The 15,863-nt window shown below is 43.4% G+C and overlaps 1 protein-coding gene across 2 annotated transcripts; it reads right to left on the reverse strand.

Annotated features, from left to right (window-relative positions):
* Positions 1-834: 834 nt before the first annotated feature.
* On the reverse strand, positions 835-10,603 carry gopc (golgi-associated PDZ and coiled-coil motif containing). 2 transcript variants are annotated; one of them, XM_071413538.1, is made up of 9 exons: positions 10,069-10,602; positions 6,844-7,008; positions 6,504-6,527; positions 5,515-5,690; positions 5,019-5,184; positions 4,816-4,911; positions 4,524-4,688; positions 3,822-3,996; positions 835-3,508 (listed from the first exon to the last, which is right to left on the reverse strand). In XM_071413538.1, exons 1-9 carry the CDS (start codon positions 10,336-10,338, stop codon positions 3,390-3,392), a joined length of 1,356 nt encoding a protein of 451 aa, XP_071269639.1. In that variant the 5' UTR covers positions 10,339-10,602; the 3' UTR covers positions 835-3,389. The 2 variants fall into 2 exon arrangements, with proteins under 2 accessions (XP_071269639.1, XP_071269640.1); XM_071413539.1 differs by lacking the exon at positions 6,504-6,527 and having other exon boundaries at positions 10,069-10,603.
* Between the last annotated feature and the right edge of the window lie 5,260 nt (positions 10,604-15,863).

The following is a 15,863-nucleotide window of genomic DNA, read 5'->3' on the forward strand; positions in this document are numbered from 1 at the left end:
AGGCTTGAGTAGAGCCTGTTTTGTGGCTGTGATCAGAGTGTCTGCCAGTGGCCTCGTCGTTCACACAGGGGTGTGGAACACTGTTTACACCTCCAGCCTCCAACCCAAAGCTACATGAAAGCTCAGACTCAGAGCAGCTCTCTGTGAACACACTGCTCCTAGCTATTCAGCTTATCCCCTCAAATTCCAGTCATGTCTCTTCTTGCAGACTGCTGACTTTGTTCATATGAGCTTGAAGAGTATGGCCTTTTCTCAATTGCATACTACTCAAGTCCTCTGTATCCTCAAAACCAATTGGATGAGAAAGCCTGATGTCCCTCCCCTCTGACCTAATGGGTTTTGAGGAGATGAAAGGATGTGAGGAGTATACAATTGATTGAAGGCCCATCTGTTTTGTACTGTGCCTCCCATCGAAACGGCTTAAACGGTTCAAATCTAAAATTGGAGCTTATTTTAAAGTATTTGGCAAATCTTATTTTTTTTTACCATAACTAAGATCAGCAGTTGGAATCAACTTTTAATTAGCAAAATTTTTATTATGCTTGTTACTATTAATCACTGAATAATTGCCATGAATGTTGCCATTTTCATGTATGGATAAACTCACTGTACCGACTGGTTCTACAGTTTACATCGCCCCCTGGTGTTCATTGTGGTTCACTGAACAAAAGCAATATTATAGTAACAATAATAAACAGATCAGAAAAAATTACTTCCACTTTATCATTCTGTTCCTCATTCAAACATTTGGATCTTCACATTTCAACCTAGTGAAGATTGAATCCTTCAAGAGATCTGAGCCCTGACGGCTGGGCGGGCTATCCACAGACCACATTGGGCAAATACATTTCTTTATTTAACGTTGTTATACATTACGTACAGATATTTCAGAGACCCCTTTTAAAATAACATTAAGAAAACAAGGTCGGGTAAAAAACTGTGTACAAAAAGGGAGCCTTTGTTCCTTTGGGCGAAATCACTGGCAACAAGCGGAAAGATGAACATTCTTTATGGCATGACATGCAGCGCCAGTGTTGGGATGACGCCTCGGTCTCTAGTGCCGCTCTGTCATTTCACTAACGTTAAGCAGGGAACTGTCCATGGCTTGGACACATCCTTCATGCAGAGCATTTGAGTTAGATCAAAGCGCAATTTACATCCAAAACCGGACCTGCAGTTTAGCCTCACTGATAAGAAATGGCCATGAATTAAATCAACATTAGTACACAAGGCTGTAGATTGTCATGACCCCCCACCCCCCACAATCACTCCATGGGGGTACATTTGTATTACGTAGAGATGCTACTACAGTAGCTAAATTCCAATATGATCTACAGAAATGCACCGATTTCTTATTTTAAAATAGCTAATACATTAATATAGCATATACAGATTTATTTCTAGTCTAAGATGATAGTTTGTGAATTTGAATAAATGGATCGTGCATAAAAACATTCTATTGCTATTAACCTTTGCATATACAGAATATAAATATACAGAAACCTTTTGGTTGTGTCAAATGAATTGAATAAAGCTGGAAAACAAACCCCCATCACTCAGATAAGGTTACCAACCTATGACAGACTGTACATTGATTTTTTTCTATTGTGTTATTGACTGTACGTTTGTTTATGTGTAACTGTTGTTTTTGTCGCACTGCTTTGCTTTATCTTGGCAAGGTCGCAGTTGTAAATGAGAACTTGTTCTCAACTGGCCTACCTGGTTAAATAAAGGTGAAATAAATACATTTGAAAAAGATATCAGAACACAGTGTAGCAGACACACTGTTGTCAGTCATCTCTGGGTCCTAACGAGTCTGAAGACACAGCTTGACTGCCACCACAAGACCACAGCACACCAGCAGTAGAGAAGGGTGGGAAAACCAACCAGCGATGGACTTTTGGGAGACGCATACAAAAGGCAAGATATGTACTTTGTTAAAAGGGACTAGAACAAAGGAGAAATCCTAGTTGAGTTTAAGAGGGGGAAAATAAAGACATTGCACTTCTAATTTCTGTCAACGTGACAATAACTGAAAAGACAAGATTTGGCCCTCCAATCCAGTGTCTCCCTATTCTGTCCTTTTGAGTTGTCCCCCTGAGCGCTCACTTCCTCTTACAGGCGACTCAATTTGCAGTGCTTTATACACACACTAATCATATCATTGTCGGTGTAATGTTGAAGATATAGCCCAACTTTGCAAACACTGGTCAGTTAAACACCATTAACTATGATAATGCCCTTTTAGTATAAAAGCTGTTTGAAAAGATCACCTGACGTTTCAGGCAGTTTTGGTGTGATGGAGTTTTTGCCTGCCTGGTGACATCACCAGGTGGTAAATTTGTTAATAGACCAATAAGAGAGTTCCAAACCTCTCTGCCAATAACAGCTAGTTTTCCCCTCCTCACTCAAACCACTCAGACAGTTCTAGCAAAAATCTTGCTTGAGAAACTGCTCTTGCTAAGGAGCAATTTGCTTCTATTTAACCATTTTAAATTGACAATAAATCACAGTAAGGTACCTAATTGCTACTCAGAAATGATTTTATATTGAGATTTTTTTTTTTTAACTGGTGCACTGGGTCATTAAAGAAAAACATTATGTAATGAGTCCTCAGAGGACTGAAAAACAGATGTATCCAGCATTTAAACACTGAACTATGGTGACATTCTGTGATACCATTAATCAAACACAGATGGAACACCCTCAAAGTTCATATAGTTAGAATTCTTTCCCTGTACATTCTGTTTTGACATAAAGTAGGTGAATGTAACTCTCTCATATTCTGAACAAAGGACTAGGCCTACTGGTGGATCTTAGAGCGGTGCAGGTTTGACGTGGGATTCAACATCGATATCATAATCAGTGGTAGAAGATGAACATTCAAGTTGAGAGAAAAACCCTCATCTACAGTAGCTACATGTGGAAGATAAAAATAAAAGCCAACATTTATGAAGGGAGAAGATCTTTCTCGGCCTTGTAAAATAGTATCCAGCATGGCAGTCCCAGTAAGGTAGTGTAGTCAGTGTGGGGGCAAAAAGGATCAGTAACTATACACAAACAGAGAAATATACCACTCAGCTGAGGGATATACCATCCATCGATTCTACTATCTTCTCCAAACTAGACCCACATCCTCTCCTCAATATCGGGTCTCATCTCATTGGCTCCTCACCACTGCACGAAGATGGTGACGTGAATTCAACAGAGCTCCGAGTGCGTTTCCATAACAACTTAATGATGAGTCAACTCTATCCCCACATATATCCTCCGGGGGACTCTGGTGCAGTCCAGTCTCTCAAATCTCATACAGTATAGTACACAAACACACATGCACTTCAGTCTTTCAGCTCCCCCCCCCCCCCCCCTCCCTCCCTCCCTCCCTCTCTCTATGACGAGCTCTCTCCGGACTCAGCAGCCTTAGACAGGGTCTCCTCCGATGGTGTCTCACTGGAGATCCCGGTGTCTCCGTTCTCCGGGCTGTCACTCACTGACATCTTCTCCAGAGCTGCAGCACAGAGAGAGAGAGAGAGACGGACATGAATACACTCTCTCTTTACTGGAGCATCTACCGTCACATTCTGTGGGCATTTCAGGTGGATGAAACGCTACATTTTCAGTTCATTCACATATGCTCATATGGCATTTTGGCACTCTTTAAAGTCCATTTTCACATTAACACAAAGACTCCCATTTGTATAAAGCAAGCGAAATGTGAAGACAACACTTTAAAATGCACGCACACTAAAATGAAGCCATACTACTATGAAAACAATGTGTTAGTTTTCTATGAATAATGAGGTACCGCAGACATAACTTACCTTGTAGCGATGCGGCGTCTGCGGTGCCGTTGTTCCTGCTGGCGGCTGACCCCTCCTCCAGCTCATCTAGGTAGAGCCGGTAGCGATGGCCGCCGTCATCCTCATACTCCACGTTCTCATCGTCAGAGTCCACCTCCGGGGCTACGTACACAACCTCAAACTCTATCTCTCCCCTCTGGAGACACACACACACACCACAGAGAGTGAGACAAAACTTAACAAGAGCTTACTTAGTTCATTTGTTGGTTTGCTGAGGCATGATTAACTGTTTTCCCCACCAATGCACAGCAGCAGTCCCGCAGGCTAAATTGACTAACCCCAGCATGAACCTTCATGAACCTCCGGTTGTAGGCTGACTGAGGTCACCACTGCTGTTTTAGAGAGAGGAGAGATGACTGACTCTCAGTAAAAGCTTAACCCCCAGGCTAACCACTAAATGGTCATACAGACACAAAAAGGTGTCACCAACTCAATAAAGGCTTTTGAAATCCCAAAAGGAATGTCTTAGCTTTTTACAATGGTTTTACTTAGCCTGGTCCCTTGGTGTACATGTACCAACGCTTCAATGCAGTCATTATGTCATACATGTATAGCATGACAACAAACATAACAAAGCAAACATATCTGGACCAGCAGGCTACGTTTGCCTGAATTCAAGATGCGAGCACTCAGCCCTTCTCTCTCCCAGGAGCTGAGTCTGACCTGTTGTGAGAGGATGGTGACAGCTTCCTTGTGTTTGGCGTCCCTCAGGTTGATGCTGTTGACAGCCAGGATGGCATCACCCACATGGAGCCCCCCACAGCGCTCCGCAGGCTGGGTAGGATGGATCTCTGAGATCAGGATGGGCACCCCGTGTTCCTTACCACCCTGTCCATCCGGAAATAAGACACACACACACATATTAAGGTATGGACCATGACAGATGAGCAACACACTATGGGTTAAGACATAGCATTTAACACTTTCTGGTTTGGGCTAAATTGGTGGAGGTTACCGTGATTGAAATTCCAAGTCCCTCGTGATCTTCTTTGGCCAGCACTACTTTACGAATAGGACCAACTCCTTGGGTCTTCTTCAGTACATCGGTTTCCTGAGGGAGAGATCGAACAGGCAAATAAATAGTGAAAAGCAAACAGTAAACATACCTTAACTACAATTAAGATCAATCCCCTAGCGATGGCTCTGATGTCCACTCACATGCCCTACTGGAGACGGTAGGGGTTTCTTGGGATCGTTGCGCCCCCTGCAGGCTCGGATGACTGTCTTGTGGCGGTGGAGGTGGATCTCAGCCTCCAGCTGGTTCCATAGTTTGTCATGAGCGGGCCCCTTCATGTCCCGACCCAGTAACTGGATCTGCTGAACCCTGGAGACAATGGACCCAAAGACAACCAGTTACCAATACCAGCATTATTGGTTTCAGGTAGTCCCTCCCTATTTCAAATCTGGGAATTTGGAGGGGAAGATCCTATTTGCGTTATGTCAAGATTAGGGTTGGAGCTGGAGTTAGGGTTGGAGCTGGAGTTAGGGTTGGAGCTGGAGTTAGGGTTGGAGCTGGAGTTAGGGTTGGAGCTGGAGTTAGGGTTGGAGCTGGAGTTAGGGTTGGAGCTGGAGTTAGGGTTGGAGCTGGAGTTAGGGTTGGAGCTGGAGTTAGGGTTGGAGCTGGAGTTAGGGTTGGAGCTGGAGTTAGGGTTACCTTCCAGCCAGCTCTTTGTCCAGGTACTTGGCTGCCAGTCTGGCCCCGTAGACCTCAGCCTGCAGTACGGCGATGTGCCTGCGGAGGGCCTCATTCTCCTTCTTATGCAGCTTGACCTCTGCCTCCAACTTCACTTCCTTCACCTTCTCCTTCTTGTTGGCCTGCAGCTCCCTCTCCTGTCACACACACACACAAAGATAAATGGTTGAGTTAAACTCTACAGAGAAAGATAGAGTGCAAGTGCTTTACTCCTATCAGCTTTGGCACTTTGCTGTACAGAGACCCATCCATGCTCCACTGAGGAGTCAGAGAGAATGGGCCATGACTGGAGGTTGGAGCAGTCTCCTCTGATCAACATTAGAGGAAGCGCAGTTGACAGGCACTGCAGCCGGCCCGCAGGGCAGGGAGCAGGAAAAGAGCAGTCCACTGCTGCATCCTCACAGGCTGGGCTGCAGCCACAAAGACCATGTCACAGACAAACATGGATACAATACACAGTATCGGTGAAGCAGAAATGAAATATCTACTTGACAACATACACACAAACAAGATAGGTGACTGTGGGTTTGGCTGTCATAAGTTCAAAGCATTGACACTTCTGCTGATTAAGAATGAACAACACGCAAACTGGGTTACTCACACACACACACATCCTGGAAATCATTGACTTCCCTTTGCGCTTTTTTGACTATTGAAACAAAACACGTTCCAAGTATCAAAACATGCACATTCCAATCAAATGGGGCAACACGGACATACATGAATAGGCAATAACAGACAATGCAACAAAGCTACAATAATTCCAGATCTGTTGTCACTGTCAGTCATTGCTAGCATGAGCCCCATAGACAGCCTGTTGGACTTGTTGATGAACTGTTGTTAGCAAGAGCAGGAAAAGACAGACCTTGAGGGTGGGATGAGTACAGACACAGACGCACAGCTATCCCCAACCAAAAAACCACACACACAGAGGACATGCACACACTTACCATCTCCTCCACTGAGGGAACAGGCTTAAGGTGAGAAGAACAGAGAAGGGGTAAGAGGTTAGAAAATCACAGCCAAGCAGTGGGGAAGAATGTGACCATTTACCACTTTACAGGCCCACTGGAACCTTAGCAGGTATACCAGATTCAGGTACAGTAACGCATCAACAAAGGTAAAAAAAGGTATTTGTATTTCTTCCCAAGAATGTCCAAGACGTATACAGGTAGTTTTATTCTCGGACGGAACTGCGACATAAGAAACCTTGAAACCACAGTAGGAATCACAAAGTAGAAACTAGAGCGAGAGTAGTGTGGGTGTGAGGGTGTGTGGTCGGTGCCCTACCATCCTGTCTTTGATGGAGTCCGAGTCCACAGTCTTTCCAGCCTTGGCGTGAAGCTGCAGCTGCATGGCATGGAGCTGGAGGAGCTGGTCGTGGACCTCCCTCTCCACCACCACCTTCTCTGCCTGCACGTCAGTCAGCTCCGATCGCAGGCCAACCAGCTGAGCCTGGAGGAGAGAGGGAGAGAGTCAGACAGACAGAGTTACATAATTGTACGCTTCTTCAGACTTCCTAGATTCTTAGGAACCCTCATCATCATGTATGTTTAGTCAAGTCAAGTGTACCAGGCCCAAATCATTATCCCAACACCGATCAAATTCCATTTTTCCCGTTTTACATTTCCACTCTGCTCTCTATCAGATTTTTCAATACTATTTTTCTTAGAAAGCAGGCTCCTTGTTATTCAAGCCTGAATGAATTGTGCCAAAATGAATTGGCCTACAGATCTTGCGCTGAAGGTTGTCTATTGTACACAACAAAACCCTGGGGAAAAAAATATAATTTGTGCTCGTCTCTGGAGCTTATTCAGCTTGGCAACATGGGAAGCAGAGTTGAGTGCAGAGAACAATTCATCTAACTGGGGCCACCTGCATGTCACAGCTGAAGGAATGAATTGATCCACAGTATGCTTTGAATAAGGTTAGGATTCACTCCACCTATGATGATGAAAGAGGAGTGTGATTATATCATGTGAATCTAACTGAGTACTATACTACCTGTCTCCTAAATGATTTATCAATCATCATCCTCAGACAGAGACTCATCTATCATTGCAGTAATCAGGCAGGCCTTCATTATAATAGAGATCCAGTCTAAATCAAACAGGCCTAGAATATTCTATAGTACAACCCACCATTTAAGACAGTTTAGCCTGTATTTACTCCTCAAATGTAGGGTAGTAGGGGACAAAAGTTTAAATAATTCAGGACATTAGGAGTGTGTGTGTCTGTTTGCTGACCACTTTGGCCTCTATTCAGACTGAGGCAGCCCACATGTCTGGACACACAGGTGGCTGTATGCTACATCAGGAGAAACATTAGCCTACACAGTGCAGCTGCTGGCATCGCACGCCAAACCAACCGACAAAATACAAAGACACATACAGACATGCAAGCAGACAAATGCACACACACACACATGTCAAAAAGGGGCAGGACTTCCTGATGTGACACAGAGTGTTGGGCAAGTGTGGAATGTGTGTCTCGTGGTTGGAGTCTCTATATCCTTGCTCCTAAACAATGTGCTCTCTAAGCATGAAGGAAGGAAAAGACAGGCGTCCGGCTGACCTCTTCCTGATAAACTATACCTGAGTAACAGTCCGGAGACGAGGCTGAGGAAGTCTTAATAGCTGAGCAATCACTTTTTTATGTTTGGTAATCAATAACAGTCTAGTATGGCAGGCCTATATAGGGCTGTTGCGGTGACCGTATTACCGCCGCATCGGCGGTCACGAGTCATGACGGCAGTCAAATTCCACGTGACCGTATAGTCACGGTGATTAGGCTTCTCCAAGCTCTGATGCTGCTGGTCATTAGTAGCCTACCAAACTTGCTAACTGCCTGGTACTCAGCACTCTATTGTCCCTCTAATCACTGACGACAATGCAAATGTATTTGAAAATCTAATCAAACACTTCATGAGAACCCATGAGCTCATGCTGCGCAACATTTCAATAGGCTATGCAATTGCGTGAGAAAACACGCCTCTACTAAAAAGAGGAGAATCGCACCAGCTTTCTATAGGCTAGGCCTACTATATTTATTTCTCAACTTCCCTAATATTAAGCACTTCGCTTATATTTACAACAGGAGTATAGCCTACCTGCCTGGCATGAAAATAAACCATGGGGAAAAGTGTCCTCAATTCGCTATTTAAGTGCATAGATGACATCTATTTTTTCCCGATGCCCCTGTTTCGATACAAGTGCATGATAATGGTCCATTCTAAATCAAAACAAATTTCACACATACAGTACCAGTCAAAAGGTTGGACACACCTACTCATTCCAGGGTTTTTCTTTATTATTTTCTACATTGTAGAATAATAGTGAAGACATCAAAACTATGAAATAACACATATGGAATCATGTAGTAACCAAAAGAATGTAGTAAACAAATATTTATTTCTCGCACAGAATAGGTCGACTTTTGTACTCTGGAGGATAGTAGATTGACATAGGCTAGTGCTTTTGCTGTCCATTATGCCTACTCATCTTGTTGGCTGACGAAAAGTAAATGTGGACGTTCTTCCAATATCTTCAATATGCACCTCGGAATTTGATCCGATGTGTCTGTCTTCACTTGTAGCCTGTGAGAAAGACCCAATCACGTGATGGAGCACACAGCACTCAGGGAGAAGGGCACAATGGCCACTGGCCGCAAAAGGCATGGATTTTTGGGGGCCTTTGATGTATATTTAGCATGAGCTTCTGACCTACCCTTCCTGCTATAAACCCGATACCTGACCTGGGGACGACCACCATCTAATATGACCATTGTATCAACCTACCATTAGCTCATAAAACTACTGTAGGCCGGTGGAAAACATGTAGGCCTAGGTAAGGATGTAACAATGCAGATCTAACCTATTTTCTCTAAATATATCTTAGAATAATTTGAAATGGTCACACACTCTGCCAGTGGACAGAAAACTGAGGCATTTCGCAAATTGCATGATAGCGGATTTCCCACAAATGTTGTTTACTTTAGCCACGTCAAATAGCCTAATAGGCAATGACGTTCTAGTGTTGTTGGGGGCCAACTGCTTGTGTAAAGCCAGATTTCCTGGCCTCAGCAATACATTGAGCTGAAGTTGAAGGCTGAAATTCAGTATTGATTTACAAGCAGTAATAAGAGCTCTATGGTAGTCAGGAATTGCTGGGAAAGTCTTGTTGACAGAGTCAACTACACTCCTGATCAAACATTCATTAATGTGAGCATGGTGAGGTCATATGTGGAGTAAGGGTTAGGATGATCCTTCATTTTGTTTCTCTCATCAATAGATTTGGCAACGTGGAGGGGCACTCAAATCGTGTGTGTGTGATGCCTGATTAGCTATGTCAATTAGCTATTTCAATTGACAGTCAGCTGGATGGGCAGAGACGCACTGTCATGGAAAGTGACATTCTGACAGCTATTTAATAATTCATACATAACCAGCATACCCTTACATACCAGATGATCATACACATACTTTTTAACATTGATACAAGAAAAGCTTGTGCTCACCTCGACTTTGTGATTAAGTTGAAAAATTGTCTGGGCTTTGTGGCAAAGCTGAGCAAAACAGGAGCTGAGACTTGTCATCTTTTGACGACCCTCGTAGGTGATGTCAGCTTGATCTGGATCGATTTCTCCCAGTAGTAAATCGACGTCAACAAACGCCTTGTCAAACTCCTTCTCAAGAACCTCAAGCCACCGAAACATGGACATCCCCGTGCCTGGACTGACCAGGGCAGTGCCCTGGGCTGACGGAGAGACACCGGCCGAGGCAGACATTTCAACAGTGCAGGCTAAAGGCTTTCGCTAAATCTAGCTGGCTAACCTAGCCGCTTCTTTTCACAAATAAAAACAGTGCTTAGCCTTTCTACGTTTACTGAATCATAATACTTGAGTTACACCGTACTCTAAATGCCCAAATCATACGAAACAGTTACGTTTCAGAAAAGACTAGCTAAATTGAATGAACTTCGTTCTTTCCCAACCCCTAATCATATCAGGAAATCCGAAATCGGATATGGATCATAGTTATCAGAGATGAAACAGGAAGCGAGACATTTCACTCGCTCCTTTTTTCTGGTTCATATACAAATCAATGAACTAAGCGGACCAGACCCAGCAGCTAATGCATTGGTGGCTATGGGAGAAACACCCCTTAAGCAGACCGGAACTGTGACCATTTTTTTCAATTGTAAATGGCCTGAGTGGGACATCTTTATTTATCCGCCACATTTTAAAGCTATTAATCGACTACAACAGTCTGCCACACAGCAGAGAAAAATATATCGATAGCAGAGATAGTCGATCTCTGTTGAGCTTTGGGACAGTTTACTGCGAAGAGGCGAAGCTGAGTAAAAGCAGAGTTGGAATTCCAGTGTTGGTAGAAGAAAACGTCACAGCTGTATCAAGTAAAGAAAAGACAAATGCAGCGGTTCATAGATGTGAGCACCTGTGTTATGATAAGAAGTGACGTATTGAAAAGTTAAAGGAGCATGGAGATGTCTTAAAGAGAAAAGGGGAGTCAGGAGAAGCTATGGATGAGTTCTCTACCCTTACAAAAAATATTACAGCTTTGAAAGTGCAGTAACTGCAGTTGACTGTGGTATTTTGGACGCAGTAATTGCAGAATAACTTCAGTGAACTGCACTCTTATTGCAGTTACACTGCAAATTACTGCATAAAAGTATTTTGGACGCAGTATTTGCAGCATACTGCAGTGCACTGGAGTTATACTGCACTCTGACTGCAATCTTTTTTCGTAAGGGCATGTTTGAGATGACAAGGGTGTTTGAGATGACAATGGTGTTGGAGGGCTAAGGGTTTGATGAGCGTAGCACAGAGTTGGTTCAGGAGAGGGAGGTCTGCCATGGATGCCCTGATGACAGTTAGCACAGACATAGCCAAGGCCCTGACAATAAAAGAGGTGATGAGTGTTGTGTATTTTGACATTGAGAAAGCTTTCAATACCATGTGGAGGGAAGGGTTGTTGATCAAGTTCGATCGAGTCATACGGGTGAAGGTGGCGTCAGAATTGTCAGTGTGGTTTTAAGTGGGCAATGTTTCTTCTCAGCAAAGTGTAGTTAGTCCGGTGTTGTTAACCCTGATGATAGATGACATATTTAAAGCTGCAATATGTAACATTTTGGGCGATCTGTCCAAATTCACATAGAAATGTGAGTTATAGATCTGTCATTCTCATAGAAAGCAAGTCTTAAATGCGGAAGATCTGTTCCATGTGCACTATTTCTATGCTGCCTGTTTGTAAGTTTAATTTTTGCATCTTTTACCTTCACTTTTATACACCAGCTTCAAACAGCTGAAAATACAATATTTTTGGTTATGGAAAATATATTTCACAGTGGTTTAGATGGTAAAACGATTCTTTATATTGACTGCTTTTTTGTCACAAACTGAAATTAGGCTAACTATTTGAATTTTGGCAACCAGGAAATGGCAGTGATTTCTCTGCAAATTGCATCTTTAAGGAGGTGGGACAGGGAGTAGGCGTGGCTTTGTATGCCGATGAGTATGGAAGAGAGGTGGGGATGTCAAATGTGTGATGAGGAAGATGCAAGTAGCTGTGAGAGTTGTGGAAGATTGGTCTCTAACATGGGGGGTTTAGGATGTCTGTGGCCAAGTCCTGCTTTATGGTGTATTCGAGGAGGAAGGTTACCGATTTTAGGCTGCAAATATATGGTGTCGGAGTTTAAGTATTTAGGTATGGGGTTTAATGAGAGTCTTATATGGAAGGGACATGTTGAGTATATTGAAATTAAATGTAGGAAGGTGCTGAACCTCACGAAAGCAGTAGCAGGGTATGATTGAGGGTTGGATACACCAACACTGTTGTATATGTATCAGGCATTGATCAGGTCATCTTTGGATTATGGGTGCTTTGTATATGGATTGGCAGCCAAAACAGTACTACGGCACCTGGATAGGATACCGTCAAGGGTCCTTAGACTGTGCGTGGGTGCCTTCAGGACGACACCTGTTGAGGCATTGTAGGTGGATAGTGGGGAACTGCCACTGAGGATAAGGCAGGACAAACTTGCATTAGCCTACTGGGTGAGGTTGAAAGGGAGTTCAGAAGGACATCTTACTGGTAGAATATGGACTGGGGGAGAGAGAGATAGGGCTGCCAATTGCATTGGGGAACGTTCCTCCATGGATGTTTCTGAAACCAAGTGTAGATGTGGACATGATTGAGGGCAGGAGAGAATGGGGTGAGGACGTGGTGTCTAGGGCTTTTTCACTTTCTTTGAGGAACAGAACTAATTAAGAGAATTTAATGTAGGTAGGCTGGGACTGTCCTCACACTCCAGTACAGTAGGTGGCGGTGTATGCACTTTAAAATTTGAATGCGATCCGCCAACCCAATCCCAAAGAAGAAGAGGCGGCGAAGCGAAAGGGTTTGCTCCACGATAAGCAGACCGCCTGTCTTCCCGCCTTTGGGACACCGACTTCCATTGTTAGGCCTTGCACTAGGAGCAGGGCCTAAAACTAACTTTTTTGTATTCCAGCCACTGTGGCAGGTAGATTAGAAAATATATTTTCTGCCAAATTTTCACAAAAAAACTGATGAGCATGCTTAGTAATGTTTCTAAAACAAGAAATGTATTACTAATAAGATGTCATGTGGGATATTGCTCGATTTGACTTAAAGAAGCACTATGCAGAAATCGCTCCGGCATTTCCTGGTTGCTAATATACTAATAGTTTGCTTAATTTCAGTTTGTGACAAAACAAGCAAGTATAGTATAGAGAATAATTGTACATTCTAAACCATCTAAATTTTCCATAACCAAAAATATTTTTCAGCTTTTGAAGTTGGTGTACAAAACCGAAAGTAAAAACAAAACTTAAGAACGGGAAGCATAGAAATAATGCACATAGAAGAGATCTACTGCGTCTTACACTTGATTTCAATGCGAAAGAGAGATCTATAACTCACATTTCTATGTGAATTTGGTCAGGTCGCCCAAAAATGTACATATTGCACAGGGGTTGGAACCTGTTCAGGGAACAGAACCGAAAACCGGAAAATAACTTAATTATTTAAGTAACAGAAACGGAAACAAATGTAATCCATACTGTTCCGGAACAGAACCGTGATTTTAAAAGCATGTAAACCGGTTAATAACATTATTTTACGTTCCAGGCATTTTTTTCTAGTCCAACAAAAAAAACTCAACAACGCGCCTATGCAAAGCCCTCACTCAGTCACTCAGAAACTTATTCCAGTGTCTGCCTGCAAGCTGAAAATCTTTGCCAAGGTGTGCATCATGTTTAGGCTACCTACCCCTCTACCGCCGAAGCAAAGGCTACTGTACTGATGTGAGAGAGGAATTTATATTTTTTATTAGACAGAAGAATGATAATTAAGGCCTATAGGTCTAGTTATAACATTTCACGTTGTATTTAAAATTTTAAAAACTAAGACGTGTATTTAATTCTGGTGCCGCTCTGCACACACAAGCTTGCTAGCTCAAGCTTGTTAGCTAACAAGATGTCTAGCACTTCAAGCCTGCTCCTCAACCCTCTCTCGCTCTCTCCCCACCCATAAAATGTCAGTCACATCTTGTGCCATAAGCAACACTTGTCTGTCCATCACGCATGTAAACAACTAGCTTGCCTGCCCTATCTGCACTGATTGGTGAAGTAAATTAATGAGCTAAAAAGGTTGATTTCACAGGTTAAAAATGAACAGAAAGGAATGAAATGAACCGGTTCAGAAGTTTATTTTGTTGGTTGGAACAATGTAACGGAAAAAAAAGTGGAAACAATTGGAAAATAATGTTGGTTCCAACCCCCTATATTGCAGCTGTAATATTCTGTGACCTTGAGTCTTTTACATTTTTATTTTTTTATTTTTTTAACTCTGTTTATTCAGTTTTACACACATAATAAGACCACACAATAAATAATATTTTATATATACACTGCTCAAAAAAATAAAGGGAACACTAAAATAACACATCCTAGATCTGAATGAATGAAATATTCTTATTAAATACTTTTTTCTTTACATAGTTGAATGTGCTGACAACAAAATCACACAAAAATTATCTGGATTTGGAGTCACACTCAAAATTAAAGTGGAAAACCACACTACAGGCTGATCCAACTTTGATGTAATGTCCTTAAAACAAGTCAAAATGAGGCTCAGTAGTGTGTGTGGCCTCCACGTGCCTGTATGACCTCCCTACAACGCCTGGGCATGCTCCTGATGAGGTGGCGGATGGTCTCCTGAGGGATCTCCTCCCAGACCTGGACTAAAGCATCCGCCAACTCCTGGACAGTCTGTGGTGCAACGTGGCGTTGGTGGATGGAGCGAGACATTATGTCCCAGATGTGCTCAATTGGATTCAGGTCTGGGGAACGGGCGGGCCAGTCCATAGCATCAATGCCTTCCTCTTGCAGGAACTGCTGACACACTCCAGCCACATGAGGCCTAGCATTGTCTTGCATTAGGAGGAACCCAGGGCCAACTGCACCAGCATATGGTCTCACAAGGGGTCTGAGGATCTCATCTCGGTACCTAATGGCAGTCAGGCTACCTCTGGCGAGCACATGGAGGGCTGTGCGGACCCCCAAAGAAATGCCACCCCACACCATGACTGACCCACCGCCAAACCGGTCATGCTGGAGGATGTTGCAGGCAGCAGAACGTTCTCCACGGCGTCTCCAGACTCTGTCACGTGCTCAGTGTGAAACTGCTTTCATTTGTGAAGAGCACAGGGCGCCAGTGGCGAATTTGCCAATCTTGGTGTTCTCTGGCAAATGCCAAACGTCCTGCACGGTGTTGGGCTGTAAGCACAACCCCCACCTGTGGACGTCGGGTCCTCATACCACCCTCATGGAGTCTGTTTCTGACCGTTTGAGCAGACACATGCACATTTGTGGCCTGCTGGAGGTCATTTTGCAGGGCTCTGGCAGTGCTCCTCCTGCTCCTCCTTGCACAAAGGCGGAGGTAGCGGTCCTGCTGCTGGGTTGTTGCCCTCCTACGGCCTCCTCCATGTCTCCTGATGTACTGGCCTGTCTCCTGGTAGCGCCTCCATGCTCTGGACACTACGCTGACAGACAAAAATGTGCTTTTCTTTCAAAAACAAGGACATTTTTAAGTGACCCCAAACTTTTGAACGGTAGTGTATATAAAAAAAAAGTGTTAACAACCAAATTTTGTTAATAAACCAGGTTGTCACCGAAATAGTTGTAATATAATAGTAGCCTTACGTTTATTTTATTAATGCTAATGCTGTTTCATGTGCTTTTTTTGACTTAATACTTTGGGATACTGGTCC

This window comes from Salvelinus alpinus, chromosome 8, assembly GCF_045679555.1.
Source record: "Salvelinus alpinus chromosome 8, SLU_Salpinus.1, whole genome shotgun sequence".
Classification (NCBI taxonomy): Eukaryota; Metazoa; Chordata; class Actinopteri; order Salmoniformes; family Salmonidae; genus Salvelinus; species Salvelinus alpinus.